The 20,267-nt window shown below is 42.7% G+C and overlaps 1 protein-coding gene, 1 long non-coding RNA gene and 1 pseudogene across 2 annotated transcripts; 1 reads left to right on the forward strand and 2 right to left on the reverse strand.

The window, feature by feature from the left end:
* Window positions 1–374: 374 nt before the first annotated feature.
* On the forward strand, window positions 375–13,571 carry LOC119732465. Its single transcript, XR_005271553.1, has 2 exons — window positions 375–806; window positions 12,334–13,571. It is a non-coding gene; the product is annotated as an uncharacterized LOC119732465 (long non-coding RNA).
* On the reverse strand, window positions 1,292–11,530 carry LOC119732458 (cholinesterase 1-like). The gene is made up of 8 exons (XM_038205985.1): window positions 10,762–11,530; window positions 6,525–6,684; window positions 5,561–5,638; window positions 5,132–5,250; window positions 4,720–4,890; window positions 3,910–4,532; window positions 3,024–3,211; window positions 1,292–2,519 (listed from the first exon to the last, which is right to left on the reverse strand). Exons 1-8 carry the CDS (start codon window positions 11,131–11,133, stop codon window positions 2,428–2,430), a joined length of 1,803 nt encoding a protein of 600 aa, XP_038061913.1. The 5' UTR covers window positions 11,134–11,530; the 3' UTR covers window positions 1,292–2,427.
* On the reverse strand, window positions 12,823–18,786 carry LOC119732461 (annotated as a pseudogene).
* Window positions 18,787–20,267: the final 1,481 nt, after the last annotated feature.

The raw sequence follows: 20,267 nt of genomic DNA on the forward strand, positions 1-20,267 counted from the left end.
TAAAAATTAAATACTTCTGGATATAACATATGGTATTGTGCGTTTTTTATCGTCATAGATGATGTATTTACCCGGAGGATATGACTTGTCATAGATCATGATAAATTACCCAGAATGCCACCCCCACTTCCTTCACAAAATTCTTTGAAGCTCATCAGCCCTTCCCAGCTTCCTGTTTGCAGGGCGGGTGTAAGAGCGAAGAGTGAGGGACACCCATAGAGCTATATTAAATTATTCATATGGGGGCGCTGTTCAACCCCGACCATCAAAGGCACTTAGGTATTCAGGTATTCAGGGAGGGGGGGGGGGCTGTAGTTCATTGTCGACAAAATTCTCCCATAGTAAGGAAGAGTTAATAGATGCACGAATAGGACAGTCATTCTCAATGATTTTTTTAATCTAGGAAAAACAAGCCTGGAAATTATGTTACAATGGGTTGAAAATGTTCCTAAATGAAAACGTAATCAATAAGAATATGTAAACTCAATATATTTCTGATCAATTCGAAGTGGCTTGTCCATTTTGTACTTATGTGCAAAATATTAAGCGGTTCCGTAGACACTGTGCTGACATCATACATAAAATAGCCGTCGATCGTCAAAGTCATTATGATAACGTTGCATGGCCGGCTCTCCATGGCAATGACACAATAAAATTGTACATGTATAAATGATACAAATTGCATATAAATGACAACTGTCTCTCTATTGGGCTGCTGGTCTGTCCACACGCGGTGTTTAACGAGTCGAGCATTTTACGGCTACGACTTGGGGTCCACTTGAATGTCACAGTACAATTGTACACAGGTCCTTTCTGGTTCTTGCTACTCCCTAATTAAGTCATGTGATCTATCTACTTTGGAATATCACTATGATCTGCCTCTGTTGTGTCATTCCTAGGTTCCAATGCTACGTCCAAACGAACGGAAGCTTGTAATTTACATATCGCCACCATGCCTGCTAGGCTTCTGGATTAAAGCTATATCCTTTCTAAAATAAGCTCTGGCATGATCTTTTACATGTCACTTGGTGGTCGATCTATCGGTCGGTGGGTCGGTCGGTCTGTTTGTCCCCGAAAATAGACCAAAAAATAGTTGACCAAAAATTCAGCAAAATTGCCATGCCCTCGTCAGTAAATGCACTCTTCACAAAAGAGAACGCCGAATCCGTGAGACGCCCGGCCATGTGGGTATCTGCCATTTTGCTTTGGGAGCGCTGTTCAAAGCGGACGACAAAAGTCGCCCATGGTAAAGGAGTTTTTTTGGAGTTTTAATTAATACAAATATGGCATGTCTTTTTCAATTATTTTTATTCTAGGAATAACAATCCTGGAAATTATGATAATGGTTGAACATGTTTCTGAATAAACATGAAATAAGCCGAATATAAGTACATGTAGGCCTATGTAAACACGTACCGTGAAAATGTGTCAATTTTAATTCAGATCAACTGGCTTCTTCAGTTTATAATTATCTCAAGGTGTTTTATATGCAACATAACAATTAAAACAAAATCTTATTAAAGTAAAAATGCACTGTCATACACCACTACAACAGCATTCGAAACTAGCACAGCTTTTGTTATCTATAAGAGCCAATAAGGCTAGTTGCGTAATTGGCGACCAAATTGTAAGTTGGCCAAGTTTGGCTCTTTGTATGCCAGCGCATTTTCATGAGCCGTCTACCATGTTATGATATCATTCCTGTATAATTTATGTAGTCTTATGTGCAACATATTTCGCGGTTCCGTAGTCACTGTGCATACACAAAATAGCCGTCACAACATCTATATTTGAATCGAAACGTTGCGCAGTGGCGCCACATTTCGCAGCGGCGCAACAGATTTGTTGTATACATTCTACGAATGACGTATAAAATAATGACAACTGTCTCGCGATTCGACTGCTGGTCTGTTTACACGTGGTGTTTAACTAATCGAGTATTTTAGGGCTACGTCGTGGGGTCCAATCTCACAGTACAATGTACAAAGGGCCTTCGATCTTGTCATTTCCTAAACTGCTGCGATCTACAGCTCTACTTTGGAATATCGAATAACGATTTGCCTCTGTTGTGATGCATAGGTTTCACTTAAATCCAAATGAACGGACGAAAGCTTGTACTTAAATTGGTTTAAACTATGCCTAGGCGTCTTAATTTAAGCGGTGTCCTTTCTAACAGGTACTTTTTTAACAGTTAGCGTACATTTTGCTCTCTGCTTCAACGGCTAAAAAAGACAAGTAAAGCAACTGTTTGCAGTTAATTTCGGTTGACGATTTGAATTGATACTTCACTTTTAGCAATCACTCTTGATGCGTAATGAGCTCGTTTGACTTAAAGTTAAAACTGATACAAAAATTGTCATTGTTGAACAACCTGCTAGGCTGTGACTTAAAGTTTCACGTTCCAAGTTTCGTTTGACAAACTGTGCTCTATTCCTCTGGGCATGTTTCTTTGGTGCACGTGCCTTCCCCATCGTCGCCATCTTTGGTCTCTTTCACTTCTTGACACTCTTTGGCTTCTTCTGAAAGTGATCGACAACCAAAAACGCCATTTGAGAAATGGTTCTTTCTAATGCTTGGCGAAATCGTCCACAACCTACCTTCTGCCATGTTGCTCATTCTTCCAACATCTTCAAAATAGCTTCATGTTTAACACTGACTACAAAGGTTATATTATTTAATAAAGTCTCTGTATGTATTCTTTTCTCTTCAACAAAATAACCTCAAGACTGTATTGTCTCTATTCACGAAAAATGATTTTCGTTGAGTCTTTACTTCTTACAACCCACAAAGTCTGGAAATCATAATCCAAGGGTTATGAACCAGTCTTTCATTGCGCTATCGTTGTTGGAAAATCAACGACCACTGAGCGTGAACCATTTAGATTGTAGACCCTCCCGATTTTCTGGGAACGGCACACTCTGGAGTGCGCTGTTCTGTTGAACCCCGAGCGATTCTTTAATTATTAGGTTCTGTATCAAGCCACAGAATGAGACTTTGTCACTGATGCACCAACGCAAACTCACCGACAATCTTGATGAGTTTTGGCATGAACTCATTCCACATGAGGCACTCCTTAGCCTTGATGCCACGCCCATTACTCATGGAGATTGACAGGTCTTTGTAGGCGAGTTCCTCCAGGGTGAACAACGGCCATTCTGGCAGCTTCTCCTCCTCCCTCTGCTCAGCATCCAGAGAGGACAAGTTGGGATTACTGAAGAGCGGAATAGAAACAAGGAAGAAACATTGTCACACGCAAATGTTGATGTTCTCACTGCAGTTTTTTCAATGAGGTCATGCTTCACTAATTATAAATAGCAACTGAATGTACTAAAAAGTGTATTTTTTTCTTTTAAACCCTTCCTAAAATGGCGCAGTGACACATTCATCTATATTGTAATGTCTGTTAATTAGGTATGTTTGGTGTACAAGTATATATTGATGGGCAATGAACTTAGGCCAAAATAAAAAAGTCTCCGGTTTCTGGTATGGAGCTTGCCCAAAAAGTGGTGCGGCGACGCGGCTTTTTTTTTTTACCTGTTTTTTTTTGCTTCAAATGTCGGCTGATGACTGCGAATGGTGCTCGACTATTAGTGCAAATATATCGGAGTCCAGAGAGGCCACATAAAGCTTATTCTCGACGGATCATAACCCCATCTAAAAACACGTTAAAATTGTGCAGCAGCAGGATTCCAGTCAAACCAGTGAGTTTGGCGGTTTGGAGACATCATCTTTTATTGAAAAAAACCTTTCTCATTTTGCCGACGCGTATGACTACGGCGACGCACGGGCATACCAGACACCGGCGACTTTTTTTGGCCTTATTATAGAATTAAAAACTATAGGTTAAGTTGTTTACAGTTGGATCTATCTATCTGCTATCTGTCCATCTATAGTTGATGATTTACTTACCCAGTCTTAGCTAGGTTGGCCCAGTATTTGATAATCTGGATCGACATACGGGCTTCATCTTCAGTGTACGTCCAGTTGACAGACGGAATGAGGGGCAGACCAAAGACGAAGATCAGATCGTCGAAGTGAATTGACTTGGTCCACTTGTTACCCAGGATGGTGGTGGTGGCGATGTGAGTCATGTAATAGCGGTACACCTGACGCCCTGCCTTGGTGAAGGCTCTGGCCGTTTTGTCTCCGGAACAGACATACAGGACGTCACCAAGAACTTGTGAGAGGCTGTCTAGATAGTCACAGTCTGGTACACCAGAACAGGAGGCGTTACCGTACATCATCTTGGCAGCCTCTATCACAATCGGCTCAGAGCATTTCATCCAACCTAACTGGAATCGAAGGTTAGCATCGAATGAATCGCTGTCGACAAACGGCGCCTCGTCCGTGTTGTTTGGGAAAACAGGGAGAAGCTCGAGCATACCCTCATCAGCAAGAGCCCCGATGATTGCTACGGCGTCGTTAATGGCACCGTGCTCGTAGAGGTCATTGGGGTCAGCAGGGATCACATCGCCATCGACAACTGGTGTGAAGGATATCAACTGGTGTCCACTAAACTCCGCCGCGATTAGCTGCGCAAAAATTGGATAAAGTGCCAAACTTGTTATGGCTACCTTCCCGGCACTAAACCTACATAATAGCTGACAAAATGTTTAAGCAAGACTTTGACCATCTGTAAGCAGACATGGATACCAATTCAATCATGGGGTGATTCGGCCTACTCTCAAATCAACAGTCCATTTATAATTTATCACCAACCTTGTCCTGTTGCTTTTCGACAATCGTGTCAAAGCCCTCAATTTGCTGCAGACATTCCAGTAACTCTTCCGACGTCTGTCGTTCACAGCCGACCAGCTTTCCGAGAACAAAGGCTGCCCTGCGTGCTGCACTGGCTGGCGTAGTTGCCCAAGGAGCAGTAGCATCACCACTCTACGTATCAAGGACGAGAAACAAAGCAGATGGTTTGGGGAATGTGATACGTGGGGCGCTGTTTATGGACGGGACTTGAGATTACATGACACCAAGTGGCGCTGTTTATGGTAACCTCTAGCTCTTTTGTAAACTGAAAGTTCGCCGACATGAAGGACAAAATTGAGAGTATACCACCCCTCTTAAGAAGCCCCTGTACAATCGTGCTTCTCCCTAATCTTGTATACATTTCAAGGTGTACCTCCAAGATGGCGCCACGGAAGAGCCCTGAACTGCCCGGTGACACCATGTGCAAGCCGACGCTGGTCCCTCCTGCACTCTCACCAAAGATGGCAACTCGCTCAGGATCACCGCCGAAAGCTGACAATATTATTAAAACAAGAAAACAAAAATCCAATCTTTCTTCCGTAGATCCTTTCCAATTTGAAGTTATCTTGAGGTACATTTAGACCTAAAAAAAATAAAACACGTCAAAATAATTGCAAAACGTCTCCGTAGTTTTCTACGTGTGTTGGTTGCTGTGGTAACTTTTGCGGAAATAGTCTTCAAACTGCTTTACCATGAAAATGATGGAAACTCAAATGATGTAATAGTGTCTTTCTAAAGTGACACTATTATGCGCACTGAATTGTCTGAATGTAGCATTCCATGATTTTGTAAAAACCGGTACCTTTGATATTGTCTCTGACCCATTCCAGGGCAAGACGTTGATCCAATAGTCCCATGTTACCTGGGATGACTTCATCATCTGCATTGAAAAGTTGGCATGAAAGAAATCTCGTCAGTATAGGTGGGCGCGGACATTTGGGAATTTGTAACATTGGCTTATCTAGCTTTCAGACCTATGTTCTTGAAATTCAATGGTTCTTGAGTCTGTGCTGAATAGCAACATAGGAACAGATGAAAACTGGTGTGCAAATGAATCGATGTTTTAATCGGATGACGCAGCCCGCCCCACATGTAAGTGTATGCACATTGGTAGTGTACGAGACTTGCACCAAACATGTTCGAGTATTGCGTCGTAGAAATGAGAGCACCTCCTTCGTAAAACCGGAGGTCACCGGTTCAAACATTCACGTGTGCAGAACCAATATCTAACGCCTGATATATCCTAAGCAGGCCTGCATTAATCCAAAATGGCACAGTAGGCACCGTGCCTAGGGCCTACAAAAAAGTCAATCGGAGTCGACTTGAGAAACTGTGACGTCGTTTCGATCAGAAATGTGGACTGAGTTGTTGATTGGTCAATTTTGATGCCATTTTTTTGTAATACAACGAGTACAGAAGGCGCCTACTGAATGGTCAAAATCTCGAGGTCATGAAGCAGTGTTGTTCAGCAAATTAATACCCGAATCTGCTCGCATATCATATAGACCCTTGCTGTGCAAAGGGATATTCCACAGACTAGTAAGCATTTTGTTTTGATCAATTTCATAATTCAGTTTACTTTATTTAGGTAATTTTGTTTAAAGGCTACACAAATGCATTCAGTTTAATGTGACTTATTTTAATTTCAGTTGTTTTCATTTTTGACCTTCAAAAGTTACAGCTGCTTAATTATCTTTTTGTGTAGGAAAACAAATCGTTTCCAATCTAAGATTTTAATTCTGTTTTCCCGAACATATCGGACTTACTTGTCGAAAGGAAGCCAAAAGGGCCGAGTCGATAATTCATTGTGACGACAATGACGTCACCCACAGCAGCAATTGGTGTTGGATACATTTCCGCCATAATGCCAGCTCCATTGATGTAAGACCCTCCATGGATGTAGACAAGAACGGCTGCATCTGAAGGCTATACAAAAAATACTGATACAAACACTCATAACTTGGGTATGTAGACCTTTTCACATTATTTTGTTCCCAAGATGGATGTTGTGGTCACGTGATATGACCAGTTCCTCTGTTCTCTTCTGCACTGCCTGTATGTATCTTGAAATATGATATGACCAGTTCCTCTTTTCTCTTCTGCACTGCCTGTATGTATCTTGAAATATGAATGGTTGAAAAGTGATTCTTTAATATGGGCCAAATATGCAAAGATGCTTAAATATTTGGGTTGCCCAGCGGTTACCAGTTGACATGACGTCAGAGGTAACATTTTTTTGGCGAAAGAGGGCGCCCATGACATCGAATTGTAGAAGATATAGACAATTGAAACATCACGTTTAAAGAAGAACATATTACTATTACTATATTACTATATTTGAACATCAATATTAAAGTTTACACAAACGTAATTGGTGAATTACGTAAACGTGCGACACCGGTGCGCTCTTGCGTGCCGCACCGCCTTATACAGTTTTGCATTTGAAGTATGGGCATGCCCCACGCAAGCACCCGGCATGCCCTTATAAGCTTGGGCTTTTTAAAATCATGCCTCCATGTTGATACATGTATAACTACTGTTTGTTCTCATGATGCTTTTACTTTGTTGTTGATGAAAATAAATGTTATTGTTGAAAACTAAACAGCGGCGACCCACAAGGCGTAATGTGCAATGGCGGCGAGCGAGTCAGAACATGTTTGAATAATCTTCATTTGTTCAAGACATAAATACGTGGACAAATTTACTATTTTATCAAGCCTTATTAAATACAAGCTGATTTACCCGATCATAGATCGGGTAGGGCGTATTTGTGTTGGGGTTGAAAGTGTGGGGAGTTAAATGTAAATGGGGGATTTAGTTGAGAAGATATGTAGCTATAGAAAAGCAATTTACGGTGACGCAATCTGAGGCAATTTCTGACCACGTACGATAGTAAAACAAAAGATCATCTTTTAAACATCATTTTCGAGTTTGGACTTGGAGTCATTGAATCAGCTGTTCTGAGCAAAAGAATATTATAGTAGGCTACAATTTTTATTCGGGGAAGAAAAAGTGGGGGTAGGGGACCAAACGATATTGCCCGCTTTAAAATGTTGGGGTGGGGGTCCCCCGTCCCCCACCGATAGACGCCGCGCCCATGATAATTATGTACCATGGCATGTATAACTGTCTGTAAATTTTCCCGTTGGTCTGTTAAATTGCATTTTGTGAGGCAGTCGCGTTTGTTAATGTGGGAAAACTGAGTTGAAAGACTTACCGTATAGTACACAGGCGAAGGCTGATTGTACTGTTTTGACAATAAATCATAATGGAATAAAACGTGAAGGTGGCATTTGCAATAAAAATGTTGAGTGTGTTACCATAAAATTACATAGTGTGAATCATGGAGGAAGGTCATTATGAAGGTACAGTATTGGACTCTTCAACAAACGTAAACTTGAACTTCTTACAATTTGCGAGACCTGCGAGGAAAAAGCCGATTTAACTATTTTATTCAAGTTGGCATGGTTCAAATAAGCAAGGCCAAACAGCCAACAACCGCCAATATTATTATTTATGCACTCTTCGTTATTCCAACCCAACATAGTTCAAAGATCACAATATTTGAAGCAATGCATCGATCCCTCGTTGATTTACCCGATCATAGATCGGGTAGGGCGTAGAGTTGGGGATGAAAATGTGGGGAGATGAATGTAATTGGGGGATTTAGTTGAGAAGACATGCAGTTATAGAAAAGCAATTTCTGTGGTGCGATCTGAGGCAATTTCTGACCACTACAACAATTTTTTTTTTAAGCAAAAGATCATCTTTGAAACATCATTTTCGAGTTTGGTGTCATTGAATCAGCTATTCAGAGTAATAGAATCATGTAGTAGCTACAATTTTTATTCGGGGAAGAAAAGTGGGGGGGAGGGGACCAAAAAAGTCTCCACCGCTTTAAAATGGGGGGTGGGGGGGGTGGGGTGGGGGGGGTGGAGGGGTTCCCCGTCCCCCACCGATTGACGCCCATGATAATTATGAACCATGGCAACAGTCTGTAAATGTTCCCGTTGGTCTGTTAAATTGGCATTTTGTGAGGCAGTGGCATTTGTGAGAAAACGTACTTGAAAGGCTTGCCGTAGTACACAGGCGAAGGCTGATTAGGAAGGTCATAATTAAGTTTCAGTATATTGGACTCTTCAACAAACGTAAACTTGAACGTCTTACAATTTGCGAGACTGTCTGCGAGGAACTTGTCGAGTCAACTGTTATTCAACTTGGGTCAACCATCTATATAAGAGCAAATTTTACTCGGCCTCCGAGAAATGTTTGCTCCTGAAACGATCTGAGACCGCGGTCTTTCGCGACGCCAAAATCGCTCCACGTCCGTGGAAAAATGTGGAGGGTGTCTTCCGCCGGATCGGACACATTTTCGTCGATTTTTTGTGTGACTGCGTTTAAGATCGCGATGTTTGAAGCAATGCATCGATCCTTCGTTGATCCCAGACAGGCCCCCGAAATTATAACGCAAGACTGTGGCGGGCAGCGAACTCACAACGCTCAGCCTTGGTGGAAGCATGGAGCTGTATTAACACACGATGGAAGCGACAGAGCACTATACACGTCACTCACATGCTTGTGCTTCAAATCATGCAAATAGCGAGCACCGTAGACCCAACCTCGTTTCCAGGGTGTGGAGCAGGCTGCAGTACGCGTTGCCATCGACAGTTTTGCATAGCCCGGAAATACTACGCAGTGTAGACTTTCGATTGGTCAGACCGCGCAAGGCATACTTAATGTATAGTCCTTCTGAGTATTCGTTGCACTCGGCGCAGGGGCGGCAAGCGAAGCATATGAAAGAATAGGGGCACTTGGTGGCCACGCACCATGGACAAAAAATATTTTACCAAGGTCACCACATACTAACGTTTGGTGAACGCTTTTGCAGAAGGGCCGAGTAGAACACGTAAACGAAACCCCCACGTTGACCTCGCTGACCTCGCACAGTCTAGACACGCAGAAAAGCCTGCACGGTGGGCGGCCAGGCAGTCAACGTGAAAGTGCACACGACGGAAAATTCCTGTGCAAAATTCAGTCACCAAAAATCGACGAAACGGATCGCCAGTCCGTACGGGAAAATTAGGACGACCCGAAGCGTCCTACCCGGCGGAAGACACCCTCCGCATTTTTCCACGGACGTGGAGCGATTTTGGGGCCGCGGGAGCCCGCGGTCTCGGATCCTTTCATGAGCAAAAATCGTCTCGGGGGCGAGTAAACTTCTCTCTTATATATATAGATTGTATGTAAAAGTCAACTCTCGGGAATACGATTGTGTTTATGCAAGTGTTCGGCGATATGTATTTCATGAGATATTTTGAATCAAATTCGACAGACATGACTTGTGAAGTGATACTTTGCCTTAATTTTAAGCTGCCACAGCAGGGCTGTAATTAGTCCAAAAATCTGGGACTCTCAATACTATGAGAGTCCCAAAACTCAAGGTACTGAAACATGCAAAACAAGAAAATAGACTGACATTTGTAACAACCAGTCCAACAACTCTTTAGAACTGCATCAATCAAGTGTCAGCTGCATGACTGTTCCAAAAGAATTATCTAGGATGTCGGGTACTAGGTAAACATTTCTACACATGTCTCCACAGTCAGGCACAGACTAATGACAATGAATGAACGAGTCAGTCTTGTCAAACAGTTAGACCATGGATGGACATGTACAAGTCTAGTCCTTAGCCTCATTTCGAAATCACTTGACATCCCTCTCATGTGCAAGCCACTGCCAAATATTGAAAAAAAGTCCCCTTTAACCAAAAATTGAATTGAGTCTTCAAACTTGGTTGGTGAAATACTGAGGACCTTTTATTTGCCCATTGAAAGTTTTGAAGAAATTTGCTGGCTAAAGAGTGAGTTAAGTTGGCCTGATCTTCTTTTGCATCGTTTTGAGCACTTAAGGTCCCAGTCTGGGCTGCAATGGCGACAGTAATAGGCGGATTATAAAAGAGAGGCAAATTACATCCCAATTGTAGGGGTAATGTACATGTATTACCAGAGGTTGGGGGACGAACACATCAACGCAAAGACAATCCTCATTGAAGGGACCAGACAAAGCCATTTCGCCCAACGAAGCCATGGGCATGGGCTGCGGACAGCGGTTGCCGAGCTTGGTAGCTTGTAACTCCCCGCTCCATGACTTGGCTACGGGAGGTTTGAAGCGTAGCGGACCCACGGGAGCTTCAGCGTACGGTATACCGAGGTAGGCGTCCACGCTACGGCCAACTTGCTCGGGGTCCGTGGGGCTGAACTCGAGCCTCGTACCGATGATGCGACCCTGGCTCGTCGTAACTACAGGAGTGTCATCGCTGGCTGCCAACGCGGTCGCCAAAACCAGACACAAAACGCAGACAGATTTGACATACATTTTTTCCTATGGTTCAGGTTCCCAGTGATCTAGTGCAGTCCCGATCAGGTCACGTATGTACTGTGAGCAGGGTTCATGGTCTTGTATCGCAACTTGATTTCATTGGGCGTGCACATCACAATGGCTGCACACAGTGCACATCTGATTTGCAACTGAGATCACGTTTGTGTTCCTTCCTCAATGCTTAGTTCACGGATCCTACACACAAGGATAAACGACTGTTCTGAGCTCCAGTACAAAATGCACTGAGTTGTTAGACGCGTGATGACGGGCATTAATACCCGTTGGCTTTCAACCACGAATTTTCCAGGGTGTGCTAATGTGTCGGTTTTTGCATGACTTCTTATACGGAAATATTCATAAAACTGTATGCAAAACTACTACTTATGTAAGACATAATTCTTCCAAAATTGTTAAAAATTAAATACTTCTGGATATAACATATGGTATTGTGCAGTTTTTATCGTCATAGATGAAGTATTTACCCGGGGGCTATGACTTGTCATAGGTCATGATAAATTACCAGAATGCCACCCCCACTTCCTTCACAAGATTCTGTGATGTTCATCAGCCCTTCCCAGCTTCCTGTTTGCAGGACGGGGGTACGAGCGAAGGGTGAGGGACACCCATAGAGCTATATTAAATTATTCATATGGGGGCGCTGTTCAACCCCGACCATCAAGGGCACTTAGGTATTTAGGTATTCAGGGAGGGGGGTATAGTTCATTGTCGACAAAAGTCGCCCATAGTAAGGAAGAGTTAATAGGAAATTCATTCTCAATGATTTTTTTATTCTAGGAAAAAACAAGCCTGGAAATTATGTTACAATGGGTTGAAAATGTTCAAAATGAAAAAATAACCAATAAGTATATGTAAACTCAATTTATTTCTGATCAATTCGAAGTGGCTTGTCCATTTTGTACTTATGTGCAAAATATTAAGCGGTTCCGTAGACACTGTGCTGACATCATACATAAAATAGCCGTCGATCGTCAAAGTCATTATGATAACGTTGCATGGTGGCTCTCCATGGCAATGACACAATAAAATCGTACATGTATAAATTATACGAATTGCATATAAATGACAACTGTGGCTCTATTGGGCTTCTAATCTGTCCACACGCGGTGTTTAACGAGTCGAGCATTTTACGGCTACGACCTGGGGTCCACTTGAATGTCACAGTACAATTGTACACAGGTCCTTTCTCAATCTGGCTCTTGCTACTCCCTAATTAAGTCATTTGATCTATCTACTTTGGAATATCACTATGATCTGCCTCTGTTGTGATGCCTAGGTTCCAATGCTACCTCTAAACGAACGGAAGCTTGTAATTTACATATCGCCACCATGCCTAGCTAAGCGTCTGGATTAAAGCTACATTGTATATCCTTTCTAAAATAAGCTCTGGCATGATCTTCTACATGTCACTTGGTGGTCGATCTATCGGTCGGTGGGTCGGTCGGTCTGTCTGTCCCCAAAAATAGACCCAAAAATAGTTGACCAAAAATTTAGCAAAATTGCCATGCCCTCGTCAGTAAATGCACTCTTCACAAAAGAGAACGCCGAATCCGTGAGACGCCTGGCCATGTGGGGATCTGTCATTTTGCTTTGGGAGCGCTGTTCAAAGCGGACGACAAAAGTCGCCCATGGTAAAGAAGGAGTTTTAATTAACACAAATATGGCATGTCTTTTTCAATTATTTTTATTCTAGGAATAACAATCCTGGTAATTATGATAATGGTTTAACATGTTTCTGAATAACCATGAAATAAGCCGAATATAAGTACATGTAGGCCTACGTAAACACGTACCGTGAAAATGTGTCAATTTTAATTCAGATCAACTTTCTTCAGTTTATAATTATCTCAAGGTGTTTTATATGCAACATCACAATTAAAACAAAATCTTACTCAAGTAGAAATGCACTGTCATACACCACTACAACAGCATTCGAAACTAGCACTGCTTTTGTTATCTATAACAGCCGATAAGGCTAGTTGCGTAATTGGCGACCAAATTGTAAGTTGGCCAAGTTTGGCTCTTTGTATGCCAGCGCATTTTCATGAGCCGTCTACCATGTTATGATATCATTCCTGTATAATTTATGTAGTCTTATGTGCAACATATAACGCGGTTCCGTAGTCACTGTGCATACACAAAATAGCCGTCACAACAGCTGTTCAATTGTATATTTGAATCGGAACGTTGCGCAGTGGCGCCACATTTCACAGCGGCGCAACAGATTTGTTGTATACATTCTACGAATGGCGTATAAAATAATGACTGTCTCGCGATTCGACTGCTGGTCTGTTTACACGTGGTGTTTAACTAATCGAGTATTTTAGGGCCAATCTCACAGTACAATGTACATAGGGCCTTCGATCTTGTCATTTCCTAAACTGATGCGATCTACAGCTCTACTTTGGAATATCGAATAACGATTTGCCTCTGTTGTGATGCATAGGTTTCACTTAAATCCAAATGAACGGACGAAAGCTTGTACTTAAATTGGTTTAAACTATGCCTAGGCGTCTTAATTTAAGCGGTGTCCTTTCAAACAGGTACTTTTTTAACAGTAAGCGTACATTTTGCTCTCTGCTTCAACGACTAAAAAGACAAGTAAAGCAAATGTTTGCTGTGTAATTGCGGTTTACGATTTGAATTGATACCTCATTTTAAGCAATCACTCTTGATGCGTAATGAGCTCGTTTAACCTTAAGTTAAAAGTGATCTAAAAATTGTCATTGTTGAACAACCTGCTAGGCTGTGACTTAAAGTTTGATGTTCCAAGTTTCGTTTGACAAACTGTGCTCTATTCCTCTGGGCATGTTTCCTTGGTGCACGTGCCTTCTCCAGCGTCGCCATCTTTGGTCTCTTTCACTTCTTGACACTTTTTAGCTTCTTCTGAAAAGTGATCGACAACCAAAAACGCCATTTGAAAAATGGTTCTTTCTAAAGCTTGGCGAAATCGTCAACTCCCTACCTTCTGCCATGTTGCTCATTCTTCCAACATCTTCAAAATAGCTTCATGTTTAACACTGACTACAAAGTTAATGTTCTTTAATAAAGTCTCTGTATGTATTCTTTTCTCAAGTTAAACAAAATAACCTCAAGACTGTATAAATTGTCTCTATTCACAAAGAACGATTTTCGTTGAGTCTTTACTTCTTACAGCCCACAAAGTCTGGAAATATACTTGAACCAGTCTTTTATTGCGCTATCGTTGTTGGGAAATCAACGACCACTGGGCGTGAACCACTAAGATGGTAGACCCTCCCACTTTTTCTGGAACGGCACACTCTGGAGGGCGCTGTTCTGTTGAACCCTAAGCGATTCTTTAATTATTAAGTTCTGTATCAAGCCACAGAATGAGACTTTGTCATTTATGCACCAACCCAAACTTACCGGCAATCTTGATGAGTTTTGGCATGAACTCATTCCACATGAGGCACTCCTTAGCCTTAATGCCACGCCTATTCCGCATGGAGACTGAAAGGTCTTTGTAGGCGAGTTCCTCGAGGGTAAACATCGGCCATTCTGGCAGCTTCTCCTCCTCCCCCTGCTCAGCATCCAGGGAGGACAAGTTGGGATTACTGAAGAGCGGAAAAGAAGCGAGGAACAAACATTGTCTCACGAACATTTGGATGTTTTTATTGCAGTCGGTGTTTACGATGTTGCTTCACTTATGAATAGTTTCGAAATCTACTCAAAATTTTTTTTTTCTTGTAAACCCGTCCTAAAATGGCGTAGTGACACATTTATCAATATTGTAATTTTATTATTTAGGTCTGTTTTGTGTTCAGTTATTGATGGCAATGTACTCTTGTAGAATTATGGACAATAGGTTCAGTTGTTTACTGTTAGATTTATCTTTCTTCTATCTGTCAATCTATACTTTATCATTTACTTACCCAGTCTTAGCTAGGTTGGCCAGTATTTGATCATCTGTATCGACATACGGGCTTCATCTTCAGTGTACGTCCAGTTGACTGACGGGATGAGGGGCAGACCAAAGACGAAGATGAGATCGTCACCGTGCACTGACTTGGTCCCCTTCCTACCCAGCATGGTGGTGGTGGCAACGTGAGTCATGTGATAGCGGTACACCTGACGCCCAGCCTTGGTGAAGGCTCTTGCCGTTTTGTCTCCGGAACAGACGAATATGACGTCACCGAGAACTTGTGAGAGGCTGTCTAGATAGTCACAGTCTGGTAAACCATAACAGGAGGCGTTACCATACATCATCCTGGCCGCCTCTATCACAATCGGCTCTGATGAGCTCAGCATCCAACCAAAGTGGAATTGAAGGGTAGCATCGAATGTATCTCTGTCGACGAACGGCGCCTCGTCGGTGTTGTTTGGGAACATACCCACGAGCATCGCCATCCCCTCATCGGCAAGTGCCCCGACGATTGATACAGCATCGTTGATGGCACCCTGCTCGTAGAGGTCTTTGGGCTCAGCAGGGATGACCTCACCATCCATAACTGGTATGAAGCATATCACCTGGCCTCCACCCAACTCCTGCAGAAGCTGTGCAAAGATTGGATAAAGTGCAAGACTGGGGAAAGGCTCCGGGCACTGAACGTACATATTAGCTAACAAAACTCTAAGTAAGATATTGATTACCTGCTAAGAAAGCGTGGAGTTGTATTAAATTGATAGTTCATAGTTATTCATTCTTTATAAACGGACAATTTTGCCACACCTACCTTTTCATATTGGTTTTCGACAATCGTGTCAAAGCCCTCAATTTGCTGTAGACATTCCAGTAACTCTTCCGACGTCTGTTGTTTACAGCCGACCAGCTTTCCAAGACCAAACGCCGCTCTGCGTGCCGCTTTGGCTGGCATGAAACTCCAAGGAGCAGCAGCATCGCCACTCTACGAGATGGGACACACACAAGGAAGTGATGAGGTGTGTCTTTGTATTAGTCATCATTTCCGTTAACATAAAACGTAAATGATTCCTTTGGTCAACGTATCGAGGCAAAGAAGCAAGGCAGAGGGTTTGGAATGTGACTACGAAATATGTTTGATACGAGACTTTAGATCACCTCAAACCTAGAGGTATCCTCTTCTGCTTTGGCAAACGGAAACTTTTGCTGACATGAAAGGCAAAAGTAAGAGTATACCCACCCCCCCCCCCCTTACGAAGCGTCTGCCCGGAAAGGGGGGGGGGGGGGTTCGCTCCATTTTACATTCGTGCCTATCGTTGATTCTGTATACATTTTAAGGTATACCTCCAAGATGGCGCCACGGAAGAGCCCTGCACTGCCAGGTGACACCATTTGGAAACCCACGCTGCCCGCTCCTGCACTCTCACCAAAGATGGCAACTCGCTCAGGATCACCGCCGAAAGCTGACAATAAACAAGAGAAAACATTCCAATCTAATCATCTATACATGATATAACTCGTCTCGCTTCAACAACTTTCTTTAGATAAATCTTTTCAAATTTGAAGTCATCTTGTGCTGCATTTTTAACTAAGAATATATAACATCTCAACATGGTTGCAAAAGTCTCCGTAATTTTCTTCGTGCGTTGTTTGAACTGCAGTGGTAACTTTCGGAAATAGTCTGCAAACCGCCTCGCAATGGAAACGATGGAAGCCCGACTTAGTGACTGTTACCATAGGGTAACCGACGAACGTATTTTTTAAACCATTATCAGTGACTTGGGGAAAGTGAAGATTTTGCCTAGTTGGTATAAAACCACTTTCATTACATCAACGTAAATCTAGGCCTATATTATGCACACTGAATTGTAGCCACAAGTTGCATCATTGTGTTAAAGCCGGTACCTTTGATGTTGTCTCTGACCCATTCCAGGGCAAGACGTTGATCCAACAGTCCCATGTTACCTGGGATGACGTCATCACCTGCAATGAAAAGTGGATATTACAGCAATCTTGTCAGTATAAGCGTGTGCACATTGCATGGTTGTGTACAAGACTTGGCACCCTACATGCTTTAGTAGTGCATTGTAGAAATGAGGGCACTTCCTGCTTAGTACTAGGCGAGGCGTAAACCTACCAGAAATAGGGCTGGATATCTTCCTGAGGTCACAGGTTCAAACCCCGGTCCAGTCAAACTCTTTGGTTTTTTTATTTTATAATTTAGTTTATTTTACTTTTTGTCGTTAAGAGACTCTCTTTATGTGCCTGTACGTAATCCAAAAGGGGACCAATAAATCGTTTTTAATCTAAGATTTAGATTATCTTTTCCCGAACATTTGGGACTTACTTGTCGAAAGAAAGCCAAAAGCCCCTAGTCGATAATTCATTGTGACGACAATGACGTCACCCACAGCAGCAATTGCGGTAGGATACATATCCAACATAATTCCAGCTCCAATCATGTAACCTCCTCCATGAATGTAGACAAGAACGGCTGCATCTGAAGGCTACCAAAAAAATGATAGATATAATGATAGCAATCTATCCAAAACTGAAATAGGATATTGTGGTCACGTGATACCAAGTTTCAGCAAACGGTATTCTTCTGTCATGCTTCTAATTATCTTGCATATGAATAGTTTAAAAGAGGTGGTTTTTCAGGTGGACCAATAACATGCAAAATATTCTGAAATTATGTAGGTTGCCAACGGTTGCCTGTGGGCATGACGTCACATGTAACATATGGTCTATATTTTTGGGCGGAAGAGGGCAATTGAAATAAAGACATAATTTCAGATTTAGTTGCTTCAGTTGAAAATAAATAGTACAAGCACAAACATATCCACTGTGGATACTCCATACAGGGGAGTCAGGTTGGCGTAGCGGTACTCTCCTCCCCTGCCACCGCTGTGACCCGGGTTCGACACCAACCTGGGTCGTATGTGGATTAGGTTTTCAGTCCCTAGGCCCTCCTGGGTTTTCCTCAGAATATTCTTCTGGGGGTTTTCCTCTCATCTCTAAAACTGCCATTACTTTTCATTGTCTTCTCTCTACGGGCTTGCAAGCTACAGTGCCTGGAAATCCTTGGTTTAATTACCAGAAATAATCAATAATAATTAGTGTGATAAAGTCCTTGAAAACGTAACAGCTACAAGTCATACAAGGCGTAATGTGCGATGTAAATACATGTTACATGTACTGACCAGAGGTTGGGGGACGAATACATCTACGCATAGACAATCCTCATCGAAGGGCCCATTTATCGTAAAGTTGCCCAATGGAAGGATTGGCTGTGGGCAGCGATTGCCGAGCTTGGTAGCTTGTAACTCCCCGCTCCATGACTTGGCTACGGGAGGTTTGAAGCGTAGCGGACCCACGGGAGCTTCAGCGTACGGTATACCGAGGTAGGCGTCCACGCTACGGCCAAGCTCGGGGTCCGTGGGGCTGAACTCGAGCCTCGTACCGATGATGCGACCCTGGCTCGTCGTAACTACAGGAGGGTCATCGCTGGCTGCCAACGCGGTCGCCAAAACCAGACACAAAACGCCGACAGATTTGACATACATTTTTCCTATGGTTCAGCTAGGTGCCCAGTGATCTAGTGCAGTCACGATCAGGTCACGTATGTACTGTGAGCAGGGTTCATGGTCTATTTCTTTTGTATCACAACTTTATTTCATTGTGCGTGCACATCCCAGTGGCTGCACACAGTGCACGTTTGAACACGTTTGTGTTCCTTCCTCAATATGCTTAGTTCACGGATCCTACACACAAGGATAAACGACTGTTCTGAGCTCTAGTACAAAATGCACTGAGCGGACTTGCCTTAATTGGTTAGACGCGTGATGACGGGCATTAATACCCGTTGGCTTTTTTCAACCGCGAATTTTCCAGGTGTGCCGTTGTGTCGGTTTTTGCATGACTTCTTAAACGGAAATATTTATAAAACTGTATGCAAAACTACTCCTTATGTAGGACATAATTCTTCCTAAATTGTTAAAAATTAAATACTTCTGGATATAACATATGGTGTTATGTAGTTTTTGTCATCATAGATGATGTATTTACCCGGAGGCTATGACTTGTCATAGGTCATGATAAATTACCCAGAATGCCACCCCCACTTCCTTCACAAGATTCTGTGAAGCTCATCAGCCCTTCCCAGCTTCCTGTTTGCAGGGCGGGTGTACGAGCGAAGGGTGAGGGACACCCATAGAGCTATATTAAATTACTCATATGGGGGCGCTGTTCAACCCCGACCATCAAGGGTACTTAGGTATTCAGGTATTCAGGGAGGGGGGTATAGTTCATTGTCGACAAAAGTCGCCCATAGTAAGGAAGAGTTAATAGATGCACGAATGGGAAAGTCAATCTCAATGATTTTTTTATTCTAGGAAAAACAAGCCTGGAAATTATGTGACAATGGGTTGAAAATTTTCATAAATGAAAACGTAAGCAATAAGTATAGGTAAACTAAATATATTTCTGATCAATTCGAAGTGGCTTGTCCATTTTGTACTGATGTGCAAAATATTCAGCGGTTCCGTAGCCACTGTGCTGACATCATACATAAAATAGCCGTCGATCGTCAAAGTCATTCTGATAACGTTGCATGGTGGCTCTCCATGGCAATGACACAATAAAATCGTACATGTATAAATTATACGAATTGCATATAAATGACAACTGTCTCTCCATTGGGCTGCTGGTCTGTCCACACGCGGTGTTTAACGAGTCGAGCATTTTACGGCTACGACTTGGGGTCCACTTGAATGTCACAGTACAATCGTACACAGGTCCTTTCTCAATCTGGCTCTTGCTACTCCCTAATTAAGTCATTTGATCTATCTACTTTGGAATATCACTATGATCTGCCTCTGTTGTGATGCATAGGTTCCAATGCTACGTCCAAACGAACGGAAGCTTGTAATTTACATATCGCAACCATGCCTAGCTAGGCGTCTGGATTAAAGCTATATCCTTTCTAAAATAAGCTCTGGCATGATCTTCTACATGTCACTTGGTGGTCGATCTATCGGTCGGTGGGTCGGTCGGTCTGTTTGTCCCCGAAATAGACCAAAAAATAGTTGACCGAAAATTCAGCAAAATTGCCATGCCCTCGTCAGTAAATGCACTCTTCACAAAAGAGAACGCCGAATCCGTGAGACGCCCGGCCATGTGGGTATCTGCCATTTTGCTTTGGGAGCGCTGTTCAAAGCGGACGACAAAAGTC

The sequence above is a fragment of the Patiria miniata genome, unplaced genomic scaffold, assembly GCF_015706575.1.
Source record: "Patiria miniata isolate m_02_andy unplaced genomic scaffold, ASM1570657v1 HiC_scaffold_24, whole genome shotgun sequence".
Lineage (NCBI taxonomy): Eukaryota > Metazoa > Echinodermata > Asteroidea > Valvatida > Asterinidae > Patiria > Patiria miniata.

Excerpts from the sequence above, each read along its gene's own strand:
- LOC119732458 (XM_038205985.1), bottom strand. The coding sequence starts at position 11,133 with ATGTATGTCAAATCTGTCTGCGTTTTGTGTCTGGTTTTGGCGACCGCG. Across the intron at positions 6,685-10,761 it reads TGTTCGTCCCCCAACCTCTG|CCTTCAGATGCAGCCGTTCT; the intron begins GTAATACATGTA and ends TTTTTTGTATAG. Across the intron at positions 2,520-3,023 it reads AAAACTCATCAAGATTGTCG|AAGAAGCCAAAGAGTGTCAA; the intron begins GTGAGTTTGCGT and ends GATCACTTTCAG.